Source organism: Aphelocoma coerulescens, chromosome 4A, assembly GCF_041296385.1.
Source record: "Aphelocoma coerulescens isolate FSJ_1873_10779 chromosome 4A, UR_Acoe_1.0, whole genome shotgun sequence".
Classification (NCBI taxonomy): domain Eukaryota; kingdom Metazoa; phylum Chordata; class Aves; order Passeriformes; family Corvidae; genus Aphelocoma; species Aphelocoma coerulescens.
The window spans coordinates 19404299-19424870 of NC_091018.1; the positions used below are offsets into that span (position 1 = coordinate 19404299).

Consider the following 20572-nt stretch of genomic DNA (forward strand, 5'->3'; position numbering starts at 1 on the left):
AAGGATTTGTATGTAGCCACTCTGTTTTTCATGCTGTCAAAACTGGGAAGGTACAAAAGTCATGAAATAACATGGGGAAATGTTTCTGTGGCAGATGGGAAAATTCAGAAATACATTGGCTTGAACAAGCCTAAGTGCATTTGGAATTCATATGTGGATTTTCAGAACTGTCTTCTAGACTTGTTTCTGAAGTTTGGGGTTTGTTTTGTTTGGGTTTTTTGCTTGGAAAAAAATATCTTCTTGATTTATTTCTTTTCACATGTGAGATTCAAATCACTTCTAAATCACCTTAAAATGGCATGATTAAGGTGTCTGGCACTGGCATGTGAGTAGTCAGAGGTTAATTGATTCTCTGTCGTTGATCACTGCCATAGAATTAATTTTATTCTTTACAAGGCAGTTTAAATTTAGTCTGACAAAAAATATTCTCAGTAAGTTACAAAATATTAGACTGTCCTTGCTGACAAATCCTCCTTTGCTCCTCAAATATTGGCCTTTCTAGAGCTGAATTGCTGAACCCAACTGGTGGCTTTTCTCCAAGGTGCAGCAACTTGTCATGAGTTGCTTTCAGAGTTGAGAGTGCTGGAACCGAGGTTTAGAGCTGGTAAAACATTTCTGAGTTACTAGTTGGATCCTAGAATATCTTTTACCTCATTTTCAAGGAAAGAAATTCCAGAAATTGTGCTAAATCTGAAAGCAATTAGTGTGTGTCTGTTCTGCCAAGTTGGTATTATTTATCTTATTATTAGAGTTGCTTTGCATACTGTGGGAATGTGTTGTGGTGTGGTTTTGACATTCCTTGTGCAGCTCACTTAAACCAGAGTGATATTTTATCTCCTGGAAGAAAGCTGAGGACATTCCTGAGGTGACTTTCAGCTGCAAGGTGGCAATTCACTTGTCTGTAATTCAGATCAAATCTGGTCGTTTTATATTATCTAAGACTTCTGATTGCACTCTGTCCCCCTAGTGATATTCTTGCCTTGATGAAAAACTTCAGGTTACCTGGTTTTTGGGTGTTTTGGGATTGCCCAAGTGTCAGTAGATGGCAGCCTAAAGCTGGAGAGAAGGAAGTTTTACTGAGTTTTGATGGGATGGATGGAGGTGCAGCTGTGCACAGCCAGCTGCAGGGATAGACCATTTTAACAGGAATATACTGCAAAGCTGAATTTAATCCTTGCCATGAAGACTTTACAAGCAACAACCTTTAGTTCACCAGAGTGGCTACTCTGAATGCTTGTGCAAAAGCTGAGTGAGAACCCAGTCAGTGCTAAAAAATCTCACCATGAAACACACAAAAAAAGTTAAAAAAACCCATTAAGTAACACTGGTAGAACAAATTTTGGATACTTCATGCTCTCAGGTTCTTTGTGGCAATAAGATATTGTGGAGAGATTGAAAGTTGTTTCTTTCCAGGTCCTGACTTTGTGGTGTGTGATGAAGGACACATACTGAAAAATGAAGCATCTGCTGTCTCTAAGGCAATGAATTCTATTCGGTCTAGGAGAAGAATAATTCTGACAGGAACACCACTGCAGAATAATCTTATAGAATGTGAGTAGTTGTCTTTTATTTCCTTCAGTACACATTTGCCTGTCAGCCAAAGAAGATATATTTAGTTTGATTGGAAGAAAAGAATTTGATACAGCGCAGCTGCCTGCGACGTTTCTCTGTATTTAGATGTGACTCATTTATTTTCTGTTTGCATTAATCCCAGCACTGTGCTTTCCATTTTGAACCACTCAAGTCTGGGTTTTTTCTCCTAGATCACTGCATGGTTAACTTCATTAAGGAGAATTTGCTTGGCTCAATTAAGGAATTCCGGAATCGATTCATCAATCCCATCCAGAACGGTCAGTGTGCAGACTCCACTCTGGTGGATGTCAGAGTGATGAAGAAACGTGCTCACATCCTCTATGAGATGTTGGCTGGCTGTGTTCAGGTAAGAACAGTTTGTCCCTAACTCATCACTTCATTTAACTGCAGGGAAGGAGAGGAGTTCTTTCATCTCCCTCTGATAAAAGCATCCAAAGGCCTGTAAACTTCTGATTTGAGGGCTCAAAAATCTTCTAATTTAAGTATTTTTCACTGATTGTTAGATCTCTGCATTCTTTGGGACTAGATAAACTTCATCGTTTTTCTCCAAATGTCAGTGTATTCTAAAATACAAGTATTAGGGAATACAGCTGTTTCCTGCTAGGAGACAAGAGCATTTTATGATAGAGTAGGGTATGAGTTGCTTTGAAATACTCTTTTTTAATTCCATATGCAGATTTAAGAGCTGCCTTAAAGTCTGCACAGAAAGTTGCTGGTCCATAGTTTGTCAGTTGTTTCTGAATATGTATTTTTTCTGATCTGTGAGAATCAGAACAGCAGAAAACAAGAGAGAAGGAAAATTATTCAGGTTCAAAAGGGTGAAGAACTCATTACCTTATAGACCTTAGATAAAAAAAGCATTGGATGAAATGATTTTCTCCCTGCACCAGTGCAGAACAGATCCTGTCCATAGAGAGCAGCTCTCTTGTGGTCTTTGGGTGAGAGGAGAGACAGAGTAAGAGTCAAAAAAACCCAAAACAGAAGTAAAATTGGGGTTTAGTATTCTAAAAAAAACCCCAAAAGTGGTTCCCAGAGCAGCTCCTGGAGTTGCAGTGAACTTTGCAAGGACTTTGAACTGGCCATGGGCTTTGCAGGCCATAGACTTTGGTGTGACAAGCACCTGAGTGGGGCAGGTGTGTTTCTGCTGCAGGGCCTGTGGTGAATTGTATTTACTGGCCCAGATTTTCCCACTTTGTGGCTGGAAAGCACCAGAATCACTGTCACTGATCCACAGTGCTTTGTCCTTTGAGATGCCACAAGTCCTGAAGCTCTCAGGAGTCGTTCCCATGTTTCTGTGACTGAAGCACTGTTTGTAAAATTGCAGAGGAAAGATTACACAGCATTAACAAAGTTCCTGCCCCCCAAATACGAGTACGTGCTCGAGGTGAGGATGACCCCGATCCAGTGCAAGCTGTACCAGTATTACCTGGATCACTTGACAGGTATGTTCCTGCAGCTCTCCCTGGGGACAGCACTGGTGGCATTTAATAAGGGGCATTTTGCCACAATTGGTAGGTGATAATCAACTTTCTGAACATTATACCATGCACTAAAGTGCTTGGGCAGCAAACAAATAGTCTGGGGTTTTTTAGTTTTGTTTTGTAGTAGAATACTGCAGCGTTACAGGTCATTAAAGGTAGCTCAAATTAGTTGGCCAGATTCATTGAAACCCAATTGCAAATGTTATTTTGTGTTTTCCATCTTGGGCTGCTTTTACAAAACCTAAATGGACATGTCGGTCTTTTTAGGAGGATTTGTATACATTCCTGTACTGGGGAGCAGTGTGCTTTTATGTAAAATATATAATCATGTTTCTCATTATCAAGAAGAAGGGGAAAAACTAATTTGGACAACTTTAACTAGGAGAAAAAATGGCTGTGACTGAGTAATTTGAGCCCTTTTACAAGAGATGTTACAGTGTGATGTGCAGCTGGAAAGAGCACTCAGATCTGCACTGATGGGCTCTTCGAAGGGGAGCACTCTGTGGCAAACTCACTTCAGGGCTCACTCTAAGACCTGAACTTTATTGTCAGGTGTAGGTGGTGGCAATGAAGGTGGAAGAGGCAAAGCTGGAGCTAAACTATTCCAGGATTTCCAGATGTTGAGCAGAATCTGGACTCACCCTTGGTGTTTGCAGCTGGATTATATTAGCAAAGAAAATAAGGTAAATTAGATATATCAAAATACTCTCACTTGAGAACTTTCCAAATCAGCTCTGCCAAACTCTAGGTAAAGTTTCGTCAAGTTAATGGAAATCTTTGTTGCTGTGGGGTCATTTTGCTGCTGGTTTTGTCATATTTTTCTTGCTGGGTATGTTGTCATTCTTAAAACATTTTGCAAGGCCAGGCCTTTGTAGAACTTACCATTGTTTAAATGAAGAGTAAGCAGATGGCTAAAGATTTAATAAAAGCTTCTGGATGAACACACTTAATAATTTCTGTTTTTTTTCTTTTTGAGGGCTATTTTGATGAAGACAGCATGGATGACTTCATAGCTTCAGATTCCGATGAAACTTCCATGAGCTTAAGTTCTGATGATTATGCAAAGTAATTGAGCTTTTATTTTGTTTGTTGGTGTTGTTTCCCTTACAGAACTGAAGTGATTTCTATAAAGTGGATATTTAGTTTATGTATGTTAGAATATGTTTTCTTGCAGTGGGATTTAAAAAAAAAAATCATGGGGTGTATAATGTTGCTTTTTAGGAAAAAAAAATCCAAGGGGAAAAAGGTGAAGAAAGAGTGTAGCTCAAGTGGAAGTGGCAGTGATAATGATGTTGAAGTCATTAAAGTCTGGAATTCAAGATCTCGTGGAGGTGGGGAAGGAAATGTAGAAGATCTTACAAACAACCCTGCATCAACAAAGTCAGATGAAGGTGAGGATAATACAGAGTGATGAAAATGTGAGGCAGCTTCATTTTGCAAAAGGCAACTTGAGAGGGCTGTCAGGAATTGTGCTGTATGGCAGAATGGCAAATTCCTTAATTCCGTACTTACAGCTCCTGCTACTTCTAATTTATCCTGGAAATGTATCCAGGATAAATGTATTTATCCTGGAAAAACAAGGGGCCTCAACTTAGCACTTGGGGGTTTTGAGGTGGGGAAGCTGCACAGTGAAATTTTTAAATTCAGAAGTACAAAATTATATAAGTTTAAGAAGAACTGTGCTGGTTTTCAACTTTTTGAAACATATTGCTGGAAGATTAATGGAAAGATTAGGAAATATATGTGCAATAATTTGTTGCATCTGGAATTTGAATTGGATGCTGAGCAAGCAGATCCAATGCAGCAGGAATACAAGACCTTTTTAAAGTTGTTACTCAAACTTCTTACAGCTGCACACTTAATTTTTGTTTTTTTCCTGTGATAATCTAGCTTCTGTCTTGTATCTGGAATCACAGAGACAATTTTCTAATTCTTTTATCTCATGTGTGTCTAATCCTTTTCCCTAAGTACTTCAAATTTCTGGGGACAGCTCAAGTGAGAAATCTTTTGTTTTGTCCCCATCCCAGTGACAAACATATTGTAAATGTGTGAGGGGGGCAGGGTGTGTATGTAAAACTTTTACACACAGAGATTTAATGTGTTAGAGGAATTACATTATAGGCAGGGTGAGTTTCTGTCTCTGCATCACTTAAATATTTAACTCTTGTGCAGCCTTGTAATTGCTGATAGTGCAAAAACTGGGGGTTTTTTGCCTCTTTAACTCTTTTCATATCAGTTAATGAAGGAACAATTCTGTAGTTCAGACATTCAAAGCAATTAAATAATGACCATGTTCTCATCTTTGATTTTTATTTCTTTTTCTTTGTTTTTTTTATAGGCAAAGCTACATCATCTTCCAATCCTGGTAGCCCAGCTCCAGACTGGTACAAAGATTTTGTCACTGATGCAGATGCTGAGGTGTTGGAACATTCTGGGAAAATGGTGCTTCTCTTTGAAATTCTTCGAATGGCAGAGGAGCTGGGAGACAAAGTGTAAGTCAGTTCTGGACATGTTATTAAAGACTTTATGAATATATTAGTCTGACAGTGTTCCCCATCCACTCCTCATTCTGCTGTGGCTGTTTTCTGAAGCAGACAAGCTTGTTACACTCACTTTTGTCAGGGAGTCTTCCCACACCTGCCTGTGCTCCACTGAGTCTTGCTGTTTGGCTCCAAGGTCGTGTCAGAGGGAGGAGGGAACAAAAAGGAAGCAGTACAATGATGAAAATAACTCCAGAGATGAATTCTGTGTTTCCCTGTTTCTTTTTTCAGCCTAGTGTTCAGCCAGTCCCTAATATCTCTGGATTTGATAGAAGATTTCCTGGAGCTGGCTAATAGGGAGAAGTCTGACAGAGATAAGCCTCCTATCTATAAAGGTGAGTGTCTCCTTCAACAACTGCAGTGCTCATAACTCTTTCACAAGTCTTTATGCAGTCTGCAGGGAATGGGTTTGAAATCAAGAGTTTTCATTGGAATGTTGCATGCTCTGGACAGTTCCTAAAGCTGGCAGGGTTATTGGGCTCCCCTGCAGGTGGTCTCTGCTGCCCCATTATGGACTCTTGATTCTGATTTCATTCTGTATCATCCATGCTTGTTGTAGCCTAAGCAGATTAAATGGTAATATCTGAGAAGAAGGCATTTTGTTAAATTCTGCAGGAAAATGATGTTAAGTTCTGGTGCATGGCAAATCCTGATCCTTCCTCCTGGGAGAGAGAGAGTGAAAGAAAATGAGGCTGCTTTAAACCACCATGCAAAACATGGAAAATATGAATTCAGGCTTTGTATGTACAGCAGCAGGTTGGCTTATGGATTTCATTAGGGAGCAAATATTGAATTAATTATTATTCCAGTGATGCTCAGATGGCATGGAATTTCTCACTAGGATGTTCCCAGAGCTCCTGAGGATGCTGTTCATCTTTGCATGGAGTTTCATTCCCAGTAAATGTGGACTGAAGAATTCCTTCAAGTCTGCCTTTCCTTTCCAATCTCTCATGCAACTCTTCCACATGTTTGCACTTAGGGATAACAGAAAAGTGTCTCAGTGATGGTGACTGCAGCTCTCCAGTATCTGTCTCTCACAGATTTACTGTTCCTGGATGTTGCTTCCTATTCTGAATTTTGTCATCTTCACACATTACAAGGTGTCTTTTTGAGGAATTTGTGCTTTTATTCTGAGATAATGTTTGAAAGAGCTTGGGGTTTTTCATGTGTGGTAGTTCTGACTGGCAATTCCATGATGTATCGTGGCAAGATTCACCTTTCCTGACAGAACTCACCAATCTGTCTCTCACAATGGGTTGAATTGAGCAGTGCTGGCTCCCAGAAATGCTGTTGTTTTCTTTAGGATTGATGGCTCAGGGGTGTTAGTTTTGTGTACATACACCTTGATGGCCAGAGAAAAGGGAAGGTTACTGTGAACTGGGGAGAGAAGAGCTTCCATCAGCTAAAGTTATTTTTTTCCCCTAATCTGACAAAAGTTGCTGTAACTCACAGGGTAATTAAACCCAAAGATTTTGCTGGATTTCAGTTCTAAAATGATTAGAGTTTGACCTTTGAAATCTCCTTTGGAGCATTGACTTATCAGTGCTGGTTGTGTGGGAGGCTGACTGACACTGATGCTGTAATGTGAACCTACCTGGATCAATTGGAAAAGTGCAATTAGTGCTACAGTACCTAAAGATTGAATGTAACAACATTTGGGGCTTTGAAAATTAACTTTGGCTCCAAGTTAAGGCATATCTCTGCAAATTTATAAATAGATAAATTGTATATAAATTGTATATAAAACAGATAGAAATTGTGAAAAATAAGAGGACTTCCCCTCCAAAAAAGCTCAGATATTTTCAAATCATTAAATTTAACCTTAAAACACTTACTTGAATATAAATTTTTATCTTTAAATTCCATCTGGTATAAAACTGCTTTGAGGACTTGGTCCTTTTGTAAAAAAAAAGAATAAAATTTTCAGAAGGAATGGGTAGGGAGAAATACTGGGTACATTTTGGAAGGTAAAATTATATTGACAGCGTTTATTGTGACTTTGAATAATTTTAGACAAAATTGGCTCAGGGTTTGTATAAGCCACTGCAGGCTTGTGGATGATCATTGTCATCACAACTCAATTGCTGTTATTTTCTGTTATTATACATACTTTCTATATTGTTATTTAGGCTCTGCTACATAATTTTCAAGGCATGTCTGTGGCAAGTACCTGTATCCTCCAAAAACATGTGGTCGTCTCCCATTGTCACATCAGTGTGTTTTGTGTTCCATATTTGTTCTTCACTATTTAGAGAGTTGTGTGTATCCAGAGTTACCAGTCTGGTTATTTACACCACCAGCATTTTCATAACTTGGCTGTTGCATTTACAGGTGAAGGAAAATGGTTCAGAAATATTGATTATTATCGCTTGGATGGCTCAACCACAGCTCAGTCCAGAAAGAAATGGGCTGAAGAGTTCAATGATGAAACTAATGTGAGGTGAGGTCTCTTCTGAGATACATATATGCTTCATTTCCCCCCTTTCCTTTCTTTTTTCCCTATTTTTTATTACTTTGATGAGCTTAATGACCTTAAAACCAGGCAGAGAATGATCTGTTGTCAGAACTCATACAGAAAACATGCAGCAATGTGTTACTGACTTCAGATGAATTCCATTGTACTCAGCAGTGTTTCCTTGCTGTTTTCATTGTCCTTTAGATTGTAACCAATTTAAACCAGAGACAATGTTTTTATTGCAATTACTTCAAGGATATAAGGACCTGGGAAGGGTGTGGACAAGAGGCTGCAGTCCCCAGGCCACTCAGGGGCAAATTAACTCTCTTAGCTGCCTCTAGAATTGGCTGCCAGCCCTCCACTGCTCATCCAAAATGGGACTTTATAGAGAGGTACAAACTTGTATTTGAATGAAGTTAAGGAACTTCACCTTCCTAGATTTATTTAAAAACTAAAGTATGTAATCACGTTGCAGTCATTTATAATGTGCAGGGAAAAAGAAGTTAAATTGAGAAGTGAACTAATCCAGTGTTAATACTTTTAAATAGTTTATTCTGTCCAGTGTCTGTCAAGAACTGGTTCCAAGGTGAACCTGAGTGAGATTTTTTGAATCTCAAAAAAAGCAGATATATCAAAGAGACAGGGTCATTGGAGAGTTACCCTGAAAGTTTGCAGGCCAGGAAAGGGTTTCAATGGCATGGAATCTGCCTGTTTAAAATTATGGTTTAATTTGATATAACTAATTTCGTTAGAGCTTGAAAATGCAAACCTCAAAGTTTTTTCTTCCCTGCCAGTTTTTGTTAACAGCTGGTTTGCAAAATGCCTTGATGTGTATTTTGGGGAGTATATGTTTCGCTAGAAGTGTTGTTCTTGTAAAATCTGCATCTGTTTTATGCTTAATACATTATTTTAATTAAGTTTTAGAGTTATTTCAGTGTATGAACAACTCCATAGTAACCCAGCAACACAGGAACAACAGTTGTTTTCCAAAATACTCAAATTTTGCAACTCTTCTCTGTTCCAGAGGCCGCTTGTTTATCATATCCACTAAAGCAGGTTCCCTGGGAATAAACCTGGTGGCTGCTAACAGAGTCATCATCTTTGATGCCTCTTGGAACCCCTCCTATGATATCCAGAGCATCTTCAGGGTTTATCGCTTTGGGCAGAACAAGCCTGTGTTTGTCTACAGGTTTTTGGCTCAGGTACATTTCTGGCTGCTATTTCTGTGCTGTTTCACCCTGCAGTCAAATTTTGGAGCTGGGATTGTTGGGACTGTACCTCTTTGGGCTGGTGTTGGGGGTCTGTAGTGATCCACACTGATCCAGTCGTGATCTGTAGCAGCATTTGGCCACTGAAGCAGCTCTTGAAGGAAAGAATGGTAAAATAAATGACAACAGAAATTATTTCCTGTTAAGTCCCCCTTGTCTGACACTTTGTGTAGGACAAATTCTGGAATTCCAGCAGATTCACATGTCCAGACTCTGAACAGGGGTCTCAGCTCCTTTAATTTGCACACCACAAAAAATTCTGAATGGAGCAGAGCCTGCAGAGGATGATGTTGTTGTTGTTAGGGAATAGCTCTGCCTGGGGCAGCTCCTTCTGCACACCCTGCTGGTCCAGCTGGGATGAAACCACAGGGACATAATGAGATTTTTATAAAAAGGCATCCAGTCCTGACTTGAAAACTTGTATCACACCCTGCAGATGTTAAAGATGGGTAGTAGCTCTGGTGGACACTGCTCTGTGCTTTATGTAAGGCCATTATTTCTGTTAGGAAGTGCCGTGCTTCAGCTTCTGATTCCTCGGGTGTGACAGAACAGCCTGGAGACCTTTCCTCAGTAGCACTTAACCCTTGATCCAGTCACCATTTCCATCCCAGCTGAAGCAGATCCTTGTCTGGGACACGTTGCTGTCAGAAATGGGGTTTTTCTGCAGGCTTCAGTTTATTTTTGTAGTTTTCTCTGTGCACTTTTGAACTGTTGATATCCTTTTTAAATTACACTGTTCAGAACAGGCTGTGCTGTTCTCGTCCTTCTCAGTCATCTTTTTTTTTTTTTTCCCCAAAAAATAAGTAATTTTCCTTTTTTTTCCATCAAAGATCTAATTTTTTTGTACACAGCTGTGGTGAATTAGACTTGACTGCCTTCCTTCCCCTCTGCCCTCCACCACAGTGATATGGTATCTGTTTTCCTTTTTACAGGCTGCTCAAAGCAGCAAAATAAGGTACATGCTGTGAAAATTGCCATTTTTTGGTCATAATCCTACTTTGGGGAATTGAAGCAAAACTGGATCTCTTAAAAACACCACTAAAAGAACAATTTTCCTCCTCTAGTCAACAGCTAGATGACATCTGTCCCCTGCACAATTCCTGCTGTGCCGCTTCCAGCAGGTTTTTCCTTTTATTGCTCAGCAAACAAAGGGCTTGAAAGGGGTGGAAACTTGGTCGTGGAAACAAGGCAAACAGAACAGCTGGGTTGTTGTTTTGGCTCTTTTATACCTGTAAGTATTTTCTGTGGGTGAGCAGTGGCTGTGTCTGTGTTTAGGGAACCATGGAGGACAAGATCTACGACCGGCAGGTGACGAAGCAGTCGCTGTCCTTCAGGGTGGTGGACCAGCAGCAGGTGGAGCGTCACTTCACCATGAACGAGCTCACTGAGCTCTACACCTTTGAGCCAGACCTGCTGGATGACCCCAACTCGGAGAAGAAGAAGAAGAGGGACACCCCCATGTTGCCAAAAGTGAGTGGTGCCCATCACCAGGAATTCTGTGCTGTAAAAACAACCTTTGTCTGTTCAAAGATGTTCCGGGTTTTTAGTGCAGAGCAGTGCTGGCCACTTGGAATGGAGGTGAATAGCAGGAAACACAATAAAATCCATAGTTAATATAACATCCTATAATGAGCTGGGTGAGGAGTTTCCCCTCAGTGTAACTGACACTATGAGAGGGAGATACTCACTAAAAACCGAACTTTTAAGTCAGAACAGACACTTTTTCACGCATTTTGAATGAATAGAAGTTTTACTGCATGAAACTGTGGAAAATTGAAATTAGCATCTGAGTGGGTGCTGGTGATACTTCAGTTTGTGGTAACACATCTGTGAGCTGGCACTGTAGGTGAGAGTCAACTTAATCCATGTCTTCCTTTGCCAAGACTTTTTGGGGTTTTGTTTAACTTCCTGTGGGGACCAATAGTAGAGATATGGTAAAGATAAGGGAACACTTAAGATACTCCTTTTCAACTTCTTGGATGTAAGAGAAAACAAATATTTAATTCTTTTGCTTTTAATGGGGTAGGAGAATTCATTCTGTATTGTTTTAAAAGTCATCAGTGAGTGAAGAAACAAATCCTGCTTGATTTTAAATTACATCCTTGAGAATTCTGGCTTTACAACAATCCAGCTTCAAGTCCCTGACCAGTTTTCTTTGAAAGTGCTGTTAAGTGGGGAGATGCTGAATGCTTTTATTTTCTATAAGGAAAGACACTGCAGATGTGCAATCTGTTGTTTTCCTGGAAGTTTATCCAAGTGTCATGTCCAGTTTTAACTGGAGCAGCAATTTTCTGCCCTGTGTGGTCTAACAAGACCTCGAGGTGTGGAGGTTCTCAGGGCAAAAGTGCCTGTGGTGCTACAGCCCCAACTCGAGTTCCTGTGTTCTGCCCTCACCCCTCAGAAACAGCCTCTGGTCACAGCTCTGCAGATACTTGGGGTTAACAGAATATTTGTGATAGGAATGTGGTTCACATGAATTATTTAGTCTTAACTTCCACTGTTTGATTTCATTCGTCCCCTGTCCCTGCACAGCTGGAAAGGGCTGCTTTGGAATTTCAGTCCAAAAAAGGTGTCTTAAGGCTGAGTGATCACTTGGTCACCTTTGCTGTATTTAAGTATAGAAATAATGACATTATAATTCACAAAATAGTGAAGTACAGACCATGAACTGGACAAAGGCAATACTGGGGCACTGGGTGTCCCTCAGAGCTGGCACTGTTGTTGCCCCTGAGCTCGTTCCCCATTCCTCATTCAGGGAATTAGACTTGAAGTTTCTTCTTTATTTATGTGGAATGAAAACTTGGTGAGAACAGCTTGGAGAAGCAGATTAAAATCATAGTTCAGATTCAGTTGTCTATAGTAGTATATCAGCATTTTATACCACCTCAGGACAGAGACCTGTTTTACTGTGCTCCCACACTAGGGGACAACTTTGTGAGTTTTGATCTCAGGATAAGAAGAATTTGCTTCTTATTTAATATTTTTATTTTTAACTTTAGTATTAAATGTTCAGCTGGTTGAGGAAAAACCTGTGAATTACAACATAACTTGCATTCCTTCATGGAGGATTTCCTTTCTAATACACTGATCTCACCATAGCATTTAATTCCATCAGGATTTTAAAAAGACAAATGTCTTTTTAAAAATTCAAACCCCTTTTTCAGTCTCTCTTCGTATTTTCATTCATCACCAGGATTTCATCCTAAAGCTTACAAACCAACTGATAATCATTATTCTATCAACAAGCTAAAACAAATACAAAGAAATAATTATCCTGATGATTTTTTATGTGTAAGGTGGATTTATTATTTTTTTTTGTAAGATTGAACTAAATGTGAGTTTATTCCCCATCCCCATTTTTGAGCTTCCATCATTAAAGTCAACACAAAATAAAGTTTAGACAAAGCAAAGCAAACACACAGTTGGATGTAATGTAAAGCACATTTGAGGGCTGTGCTGCCTGAGGGAGGAACTCCCAGGGCAGTTCCTGCACCTCCAGGAGCCCCCACACCCTGTGCCATGTCCTGGGTTCCTCAGCCACCTCCTCTGGGCTTTGTGTCATCCCCATCCCTGGGGTCTCTCTGCTTCCCTGCCAGGACCCCAAGCCCACCATCCTCTGTTCCCTGTGCCCATCAGTGGTGCTGACCCCACCTGGGATATTCTGGGAGGAGTTGGCAATGACAACAATGATTCAGACCAGATAGGAGAAGGGTGGGACAAAGAGGGACAGTTTATTGAGATTGCTTAACCTAATTAACTTTTCAAACACACAGAAACAAACAACTTTCTGTGGCTGCTGTGACAGAACCCCTGGGCAGGACTTCCACAGGCAGCTCCCAGAGTGGCTGCAAAAGCTCTTGTTTGTTTGTGGGCACTTTTTTCCAGTCATTGTTTGGCTGAGATTATAAAATGCCAGGGTGGGACAGGCTGGATTCCTGCTTGTGCAAAGCCTGGCAGAATGAGGGCAGGATGTGGAGGGGGCTGGAGGTACTCAGATAACTCCAGGACTGTAATTCTTTTCAGGAGTGGTTCCATGATGTTTTCATATTAGGAATTTTAGCCTGAATGCTGAGGTGTGTTGGAGCTTCCTTAATTCATGGAGCTCATCAGCCACACAAGTCACGTAAAAACCCTGTTCAATAATGACCTTGGAAAAAGAGCTCCTGAGGTGCAGCAGGAGCAGTTTTTCATACTCCTGTAGGGGTGTTTTTCTTCATCCTTTGCAGCATCACCTTGACTTTCAGACAAAAAGGCTTGACTTAAAAAAAATTGGAGATGTCGGACCCAAAGGGCTGCTCAGTGTTTGGAAGCTGTAGAGATGCTGTTTGTATAAAATAAATGCAGATTGTTGATAGGTCCTGTCTGTTGTCCAGCCTAAGCAAAGGAAAAGTCACTGAGCACATTCCACTCTTCTTAGGTTCTGAAAGTGCATTTATTGTTGTGGAATCCGAGTGCATTCCTGTGGTTTATTAAGTGACTGGACTGTCATCTCTGCAACAGATTGTTAATCCATTGCCCTCCCTCTGAGGAAAATTGTACTTCTAAATGATTTTCAAGTTTTATTGTGCTGTGGAGTGCTCAGAGCTGCACACAGAGGAAGGGAGCAAGAGGGGAAACACGGGGAGCGAATAGAGCAGAGCTGCCAAGTGACTCCTCCTTTATCTCCTGCTTTGAACAGGACACGATCCTGGCAGAGCTGCTCCAGATCAACAAGGAGTACATAGTTGGGTATCATGAGCATGATTCACTCCTGGACCATAAGGAGGAAGAGGAACTCACTGAAGAAGAAAGGAAGGCAGCCTGGGCAGAATATGAAGCAGAAAAGAAGGTAAAGCTGTTTAATCTGGTTTATGTGTATGAAAATAACCTTCTCAGGTTTAGAGTCCCATTTGCCTTTTCAGTTTGTCTTGGGGCAATTAAATTTTGTTATAGACCAAGAAATGAATATATAAAGCAAATTGTCAGGTACCCTCAAAAGGCTTCCACTAGAAGTACAAAGAGTGGGTGTATAGAGTGAACTGATGAAAAGGTTTGGGGAGGGAGAAGAAATAGGGAGGTAAATAAAGTAAAATCTGAAGCTGCCCTATGAGAAATCCATATGGGCAATGAGCTTTACATTCCTGCTAATAAATTATGCATTTCACTTCTTCCTAATTTCATTACAGGCTGGTCAAACTCAACATTAAGTAGTGGATTTTCAATATAAAAAAATTCATCTTAACCAAGTTAAGCTGTACTAATAAGCCTTGGTCACTTACATATCAAATAATGACAATTAAGCTAAACTCAGAGATTATTCAAGAGTGGAACGTGGGTTCCTCTGTGACTGAAATGTGGTTCTGAGTTGAGATTTGGAAACCTCCATGATCAATGTTCAGTGCCTGTGGCCTTCTCTGAGGGCTGCTTTGGCTGTGTGTGGTTATTAGAGAATTATCAGAGTTAGTGGCAAGTGCTCTTTGTGTTTTTCAGGGCATGACCATGCGTTTCAACATGCCAACAGGGACCAACATGATTCCCACAAATTTCAACTCTCAGACATATATTCCTTACAACTTGGGTGCTCTGTCAGCAATGAGTAACCAACAGCTGGAGGTAAGGAGCACAACGTGTCTGTGTTGCTGTAGGGGTTTTCTGTCACAAATCGTGGATAATGTCAGTCTTAAATATCTTTATGTAATTATATCCTATTTTTAATAGTTTGGGGGGGGGGGTTGCATGTAGCTTTATTGAAGCTTAATTTGCATGTATATAAACCTATACCTGGGCAGATTGTCAGGTTTCTGGAGCATCACCTGCATTCTTTGAAGACTTTAATTACCACATTTGAAACTGTAACATTATCAAGTCTGTATGGTAGAAAATTTACCTGGGTTGCAGCATTCTCATGCTGGTCTGAAAACCTGTGGGTACAAAAATAGGTTTTTACAAATGCTGTCTACAAATTGCCAGGTTTATACATGTTGTTCAACTGCTCTGTGCTGAAATTCAGATGGGTGGCAGCTTAGACTCATTGACTTGTGCAAATTGAGAGCAAAAAGGTAATTGAAGTCTAGGTATGTACAAGAGAAAGATTAAGAAGGTTGGGGAAGAAATGTGTTTGTTGCTTCTGTGCTTTATAACTGATTTTCTGGTGTTTTCTCAGGACCTCATTAATCAAGGAAGAGAGAAGGTAGTGGAAGCAACCAACAGTGTGGCTGCAGCGAGAATCCAGCCCCTTGAAGACATCATTTCATCCATAGTGAGTGGCAAATGGATTACCCTGGCTTTGGATCAGGAATGGAAAATGTTAAACATTATCAAACAAAGATATTGCTACTGCACATGGTCATTCAGCTAATGAATTGCATTATTAATGAGTATCATTTCCAGCTGGTAGTGACCTGTATCCCTGCAGTAACCCTCAGTGGTATTTAGCTGGCACAGAGCCTTACAGGAGTGGCAGTTTAGATCCCTAAGTATTTGCCATGCTCTGAAAATGCTGTTTTTTCTATAAGTCAGAATAGCAATTATAGGCAAGTAGTTACTGTATTTTGTGGACTGCTAATTGCCAGTTAGAAGAACTAATAACTCATAGTTCTGGTTCTGGTGAAGCACAGTTTTGCATTGAATGGAAGCTGGGCTGCTTTAACTCTTGGTGCAACTGCGAACATGACTCAGGGCCTCAGTTACCATCAGGCTTTTGTTCAAATGACCAGTGCCAAGAAGGTTTTGGGTTTTTTTGCTTTTCAGTGGAAAGAAAACTTAACCCTGACAGAGAGCCAGGTGCAGGCCCTGGCCCTGAACAGACAGGCAAGCCAGGAGCTGGATGTGAAGCGCCGAGAAGCCATTTACAACGACGTCCTCGGGAAACAGCAGATGGTAAAATACCTTACGTTTATTTATCTACTGTCAGTGTTTGAATGAGGATCTTGTGTGTGTTCATTCCTAAACTACAAGTGCATGTTTAGGCACATAAATATCCCTCACAGAATGGTCAGCAGTGTGCTGGAGTTCATTGGTCAGCCTCAGCGAGGGGAGACCCAGGAGAAGTTCGTAAAAAAGCCACTCGCCAGGTTTTTGAGCTGAAGTGCTTTGCTGCAAGGTCATGAGGCATAAAGAGAAATCTGATTCCCAGAGCTCAGCCAGCCACTTAGGAAACACATCTTAGAAAGTGTTGGTAACGTTGTTTTAGCTTAAAATTACTTTGCAGAATCCTAAAGTTGCCCAGATGATGTCAGAGGGAAGAGTTTTCTCTCAGGTAAACAAACACTGACAGTCCACAGGCGGGACTTTCAAAGGGAAGATGAATGGTACCTGACAAATGATGATGTAACTTATACCTGGGAATAATTTCACAGTAGAGTACATGTTGCCATGGCAACTCACCTAAATGCTGCCTGCAACACAATAGCCAAGTCTTCGGGAGAACTGAGCCCTAAATGCTGTTCCTGAACGGTTTCTGCAGTAATGGGCTGCTGAATGCCATCACATTAGGGATGGTGATAACAATGGGGCTTTTTCCCCCAGCCATGCTGTCCCTAACAAATTGATTTCAGCTCTGAACCTGATCCTCGGAGCAGGGAGACAGGTCGTGCACTCAGCCAGCTCTGCTTTCCCTTCACAGTTAATCGGTTGTGTCCAGAGGATCCTGATGAACAGGCGGCTCCAGCACCAGTACAACCAGCAGCAGCAGCAGCAGATGTCCTACCAGCAAGCAGCCATGGGCCACCTCATGATGCCAAAGCCACCAAATTTAATCATGAATCCTTCCAGCTACCCAACCATAGATGTGAGAGGAATGTATCAGTCAGTGTCTGGTGGGATGCAGCCACCACCCCTACAACGAGCACCACCCCCAATGAGAGGCAAAAATCCAGGGCCTTCCCAAGGGAAATCAATGTGATTTTGCACTAAAAGCCTAAAGGATTGTTAAAATCAGAGAAAGAACTTTTTATTTTTTTAGGAATCAATGGCCTAACAGAACTCAACTGTAAAAAAAAAAAAAAAATTAAAAAGAATAGTTTGGTTGCTCCCCTTAAATACCATGTTCCATATTAGTGTTCCAGCTTTGTTTAAATAGGACACGATGTTTTCCCTGTTGTCAGTGATGTTGCCTAGAATCTTCTTACATATGTTGAGTACAGGAGATAACAAGTTGTTTTCAGTGAAAACAAGTTCTCCCGTTACAGTAGCATCTCCACAGGTTTCCTGTCTAAACTCCTACGCTTGCTTTTCGTGGCTGCAAAGCTTTGGGAAGCTTAGGAAGGACTGCAGGTCTGTATGTTCAGTCTGACATATGTGAATTGTAAACAGCTGAGTTCTTGATTAGAGTTGATTCCTCAAATTATGGAATACTTTTCTGCTTACCCATTTCTTTCTATTAGTGGGAACGTTCTAACAGAAATAGTCTAGTTTCCTTCATGGATCATCTGTGCTGAATGGAACAGGAGCTGAAAATACTCTCTGAAACAGAATTGAGTGCAATATTCGTAAATAACTACTGCTCTGAACCTTCTGAGGCACAGGGAAACTGTGCATCCAGCCTTAAACACGACTGGGCCTTCCCCAGTCTGCTGCCATTTCTTATTTTCAGTTCCATGTGATGGAATAACAGCTGATGATCTGGGGGTGGGAGATGTTTTTCCTTCAGGCACTAATTCCCTCTCTGTGGAGTCCAGTGCAGAGCACATTTCTGGTAACTCCTTCATGCTGGTGCTACTGTCTCCTCCCATTGCCGGCAGTGGGGGATGGGCCAACACAATTCAGTTCCTGGCGTTTTGGGGGTAAAATAGTGATGGTGGCCAGGGTCAAACCCTGTTAGAGAGCGCCCTTTAACGTGGCAGAACCATTGCTGATTGAACATGGATACAGAGAAAGTGCTGTAGCAACTTCCAGAGGTGCCAGAGGTGTGAAATGACTTTATTGATAGAGATGTGGTTGTGCACTCCTCCCCATCCCTTCAGTTGTGTGAAAACATGAGTTAGGACACAAAGAGCTTGATCTGTTTTGGTTTTGGTTTTGTTCTCTTTTGGATTTTTTTAAATGTAGGCCAGAGATAAATTTCTGGTTTATTCTGTATCATTATCACGTTCTTTGCCCACACTTGTTGTGCTTGTGAAGATCTAATTAAGTACAAATAGGGCTTTTCTTTGCATAGATTTTGGTTGATTCTTACCCCCCCAAAAACCCCCATTGATAATCTGGGGGCACAAGTAAGTAGCAGGAACATGGAGGCAGTGGTGTGTGGACAACAGGGGGCTCTGGAGATGGATGGAGGCTGTGGCTCCAGATTGTGCTGGACTCTTCTGACACTAGCATGAACTAAAATAATTTTGGTTTCTGGAAAGTTTCTTGCAGGAGTTTTGAGTTCTTGCCCTGAATGGACAAGTTTTGCATCTAAACGTGCCGATGTCACACAATGTTTCGCTGTGTGACTGACACTTGGTTTGTGACGTGGACAGAGCTTGGTTGGGCTGCTGCACACCCAGCTGACAAGTTGCTGTCTTGGACTCTTTGATTACAAGATACCACAAAAGACCCTCAGTGTGTTCTAGTGCTCTGCCAGCTCTACAGTTAACTCTGGTCTGGGGGAGGGAGCAAAGAGAGACGTGTTGGCACTAGAAGAGACAAAGTGTGAGACGTTGAGACAGACATTTGAAGGCAAATGTACTCTGGGCAACTCTCACCGATATTCCTACGTGTTGTGAATAAGAGAAATACTTTCTACCAAACCTGGGAATGTTAAATGGAGTTTTACAGTAACTCAAAGACTTAAATGTGGAAGTTTTAGGCAACATTGAAAGGCACATTTTATTTCATCCTGGACAAACCTATGGATAACAGAAGACTAATGCACAAGAAGGAATCCGAGATAAGCATTGAAGTAAAACCTGGACCACTTTGCATACGTTTCTCACTCAACATTTTAGCTGCATAACAATGTGCTTTGAATATAACATCAGGCTTTAACCAGTACTTAAAGACAGAACATACATCAGTAAGATAATAAAAGGCTCATTTTTATATTTGTTCTAGATGTTTTAACTAGATAAAAATGGCTTAAGATGACGAATAAAAACGTTGCTTGTAATACAGTTTTGCCTGCTAAATTATCCACATTTTGTAACCTGTTTATTCCTTTGGATGTAAAGCGTTTTTGCTTAGTATTGTGATATTGTATATGTTTTGTCCCAGTTGTATAGTAATGTTTCAGTCCATCAACCAGCTTTGGCTGCTGAAATCATACAGCTGTGAAGACTTGCCTTTGTTTCTATTAGATGGCTTTTCAGTTCTGTATTAAATATCTTAAGTACTATAGAAAAGGTGTCTCCTCTTCCTATAAGGCTGTTTTGTAATATATATAAGGACTGGAAATGTGTTTTTAAAGAGAAGAAGCATTCAAGTATGACGATATACTATCTGTGTTTTCACCATTCAAAGTGCTGTTTTAGTAGTTGAAACTTAAACTATTTAATATCTCATTTAATAAAGTGACCAAAATACATCAACGTGCCTTGTGCTACATTCACAGTCCAGCGTTAACTCCACAGGGATTCAGCCTGGGAACGTGTCTTTGAAGAACTGTGCTGTGAGTTGAAGCTTTTACTGTTTTCTACAAAGACTTCAGTGGATGTAACCATTCATTTCATTTAGGGAAAATAGTTGTGGTCCAGATTTTCAAATTAATTAATAGCAGCCTCTGCCAGTCTGTCTGTTAAAAATGAAGTGAGTTATCCAGCAATGAGATGGTTAAAAGTGAGGTGAAGTTCTGCTTAGTCAAATCAGAATAACATGCTGCCATATTTTAACCTTGTAATTGTACTTCTCCCTTCCTTAGTTACAAAATCCCACCTGTTGGGCAAAACACCCCCTTTCCTAGGCAAAGAAAAGTGTAATTATTGTGTTTAAATGTGCCCTCTGCCTGTTCCCTGGCAGTGCTGGGGCTGCTCAGGGGCACAGCTGGTCTTGGTGAAGCTGAGGGAGGTGGAAATGGTGTCTGGGGTGAAGATACTGGAGTTGTGCTCCAAGGGGCCCTGTGGGCAGCATGTTTTTAAATATCCCTGTGACTTTTAACTTGGCTGAGCACTGATGGAGGGCAGTGGGCAGCTCAGGCTGGATGTGGCTGTCTGTGTTGGGCTGGGAAGTGTCTTGGAACAAGTCCCGTGTCCAGAATGTTGTGCTGAGGTGCCCCAGCACTGACCAGCACTGTTGCTGTGTCAGCTGTGCCCACCCTGAGCAGCTTTTGCCTTTATCTTA

General features: G+C 40.9%; 1 protein-coding gene across 7 annotated transcripts in view; it reads left to right on the top strand.

The window, feature by feature from the left end:
- ATRX (ATRX chromatin remodeler) overlaps window positions 1–19820 on the top strand; it is a 66090-nt gene extending 46270 nt beyond the window's left edge. For 5 of the 7 annotated variants that reach the window (XM_069015664.1, XM_069015666.1, XM_069015663.1 and 2 more), the window contains 16 exons: window positions 1414–1551; window positions 1764–1939; window positions 2918–3035; window positions 3627–3757; window positions 4051–4139; window positions 4296–4465; window positions 5413–5566; window positions 5846–5949; window positions 7946–8054; window positions 9094–9271; window positions 10613–10807; window positions 14016–14165; window positions 14807–14929; window positions 15480–15575; window positions 16067–16195; window positions 16941–19820. In XM_069015664.1, the coding sequence (XP_068871765.1) occupies window positions 1414–1551; window positions 1764–1939; window positions 2918–3035; window positions 3627–3757; window positions 4051–4139; window positions 4296–4465; window positions 5413–5566; window positions 5846–5949; window positions 7946–8054; window positions 9094–9271; window positions 10613–10807; window positions 14016–14165; window positions 14807–14929; window positions 15480–15575; window positions 16067–16195; window positions 16941–17219 (2339 nt within the window). In that variant the 3' untranslated portion in view covers window positions 17220–19820. Of the gene's footprint in view, window positions 1–1413; window positions 1552–1763; window positions 1940–2917; window positions 3036–3626; window positions 3758–4050; window positions 4140–4295; window positions 4466–5412; window positions 5567–5845; window positions 5950–7945; window positions 8055–9093; window positions 9272–10612; window positions 10808–14015; window positions 14166–14806; window positions 14930–15286; window positions 15391–15479; window positions 15576–16066; window positions 16196–16940 lie in introns of those variants that run through there. The other 2 variants (XR_011150994.1, XR_011150995.1) reach the window with 2 other exon arrangements.
- The last annotated feature ends 752 nt before the right edge of the window (window positions 19821–20572 follow it).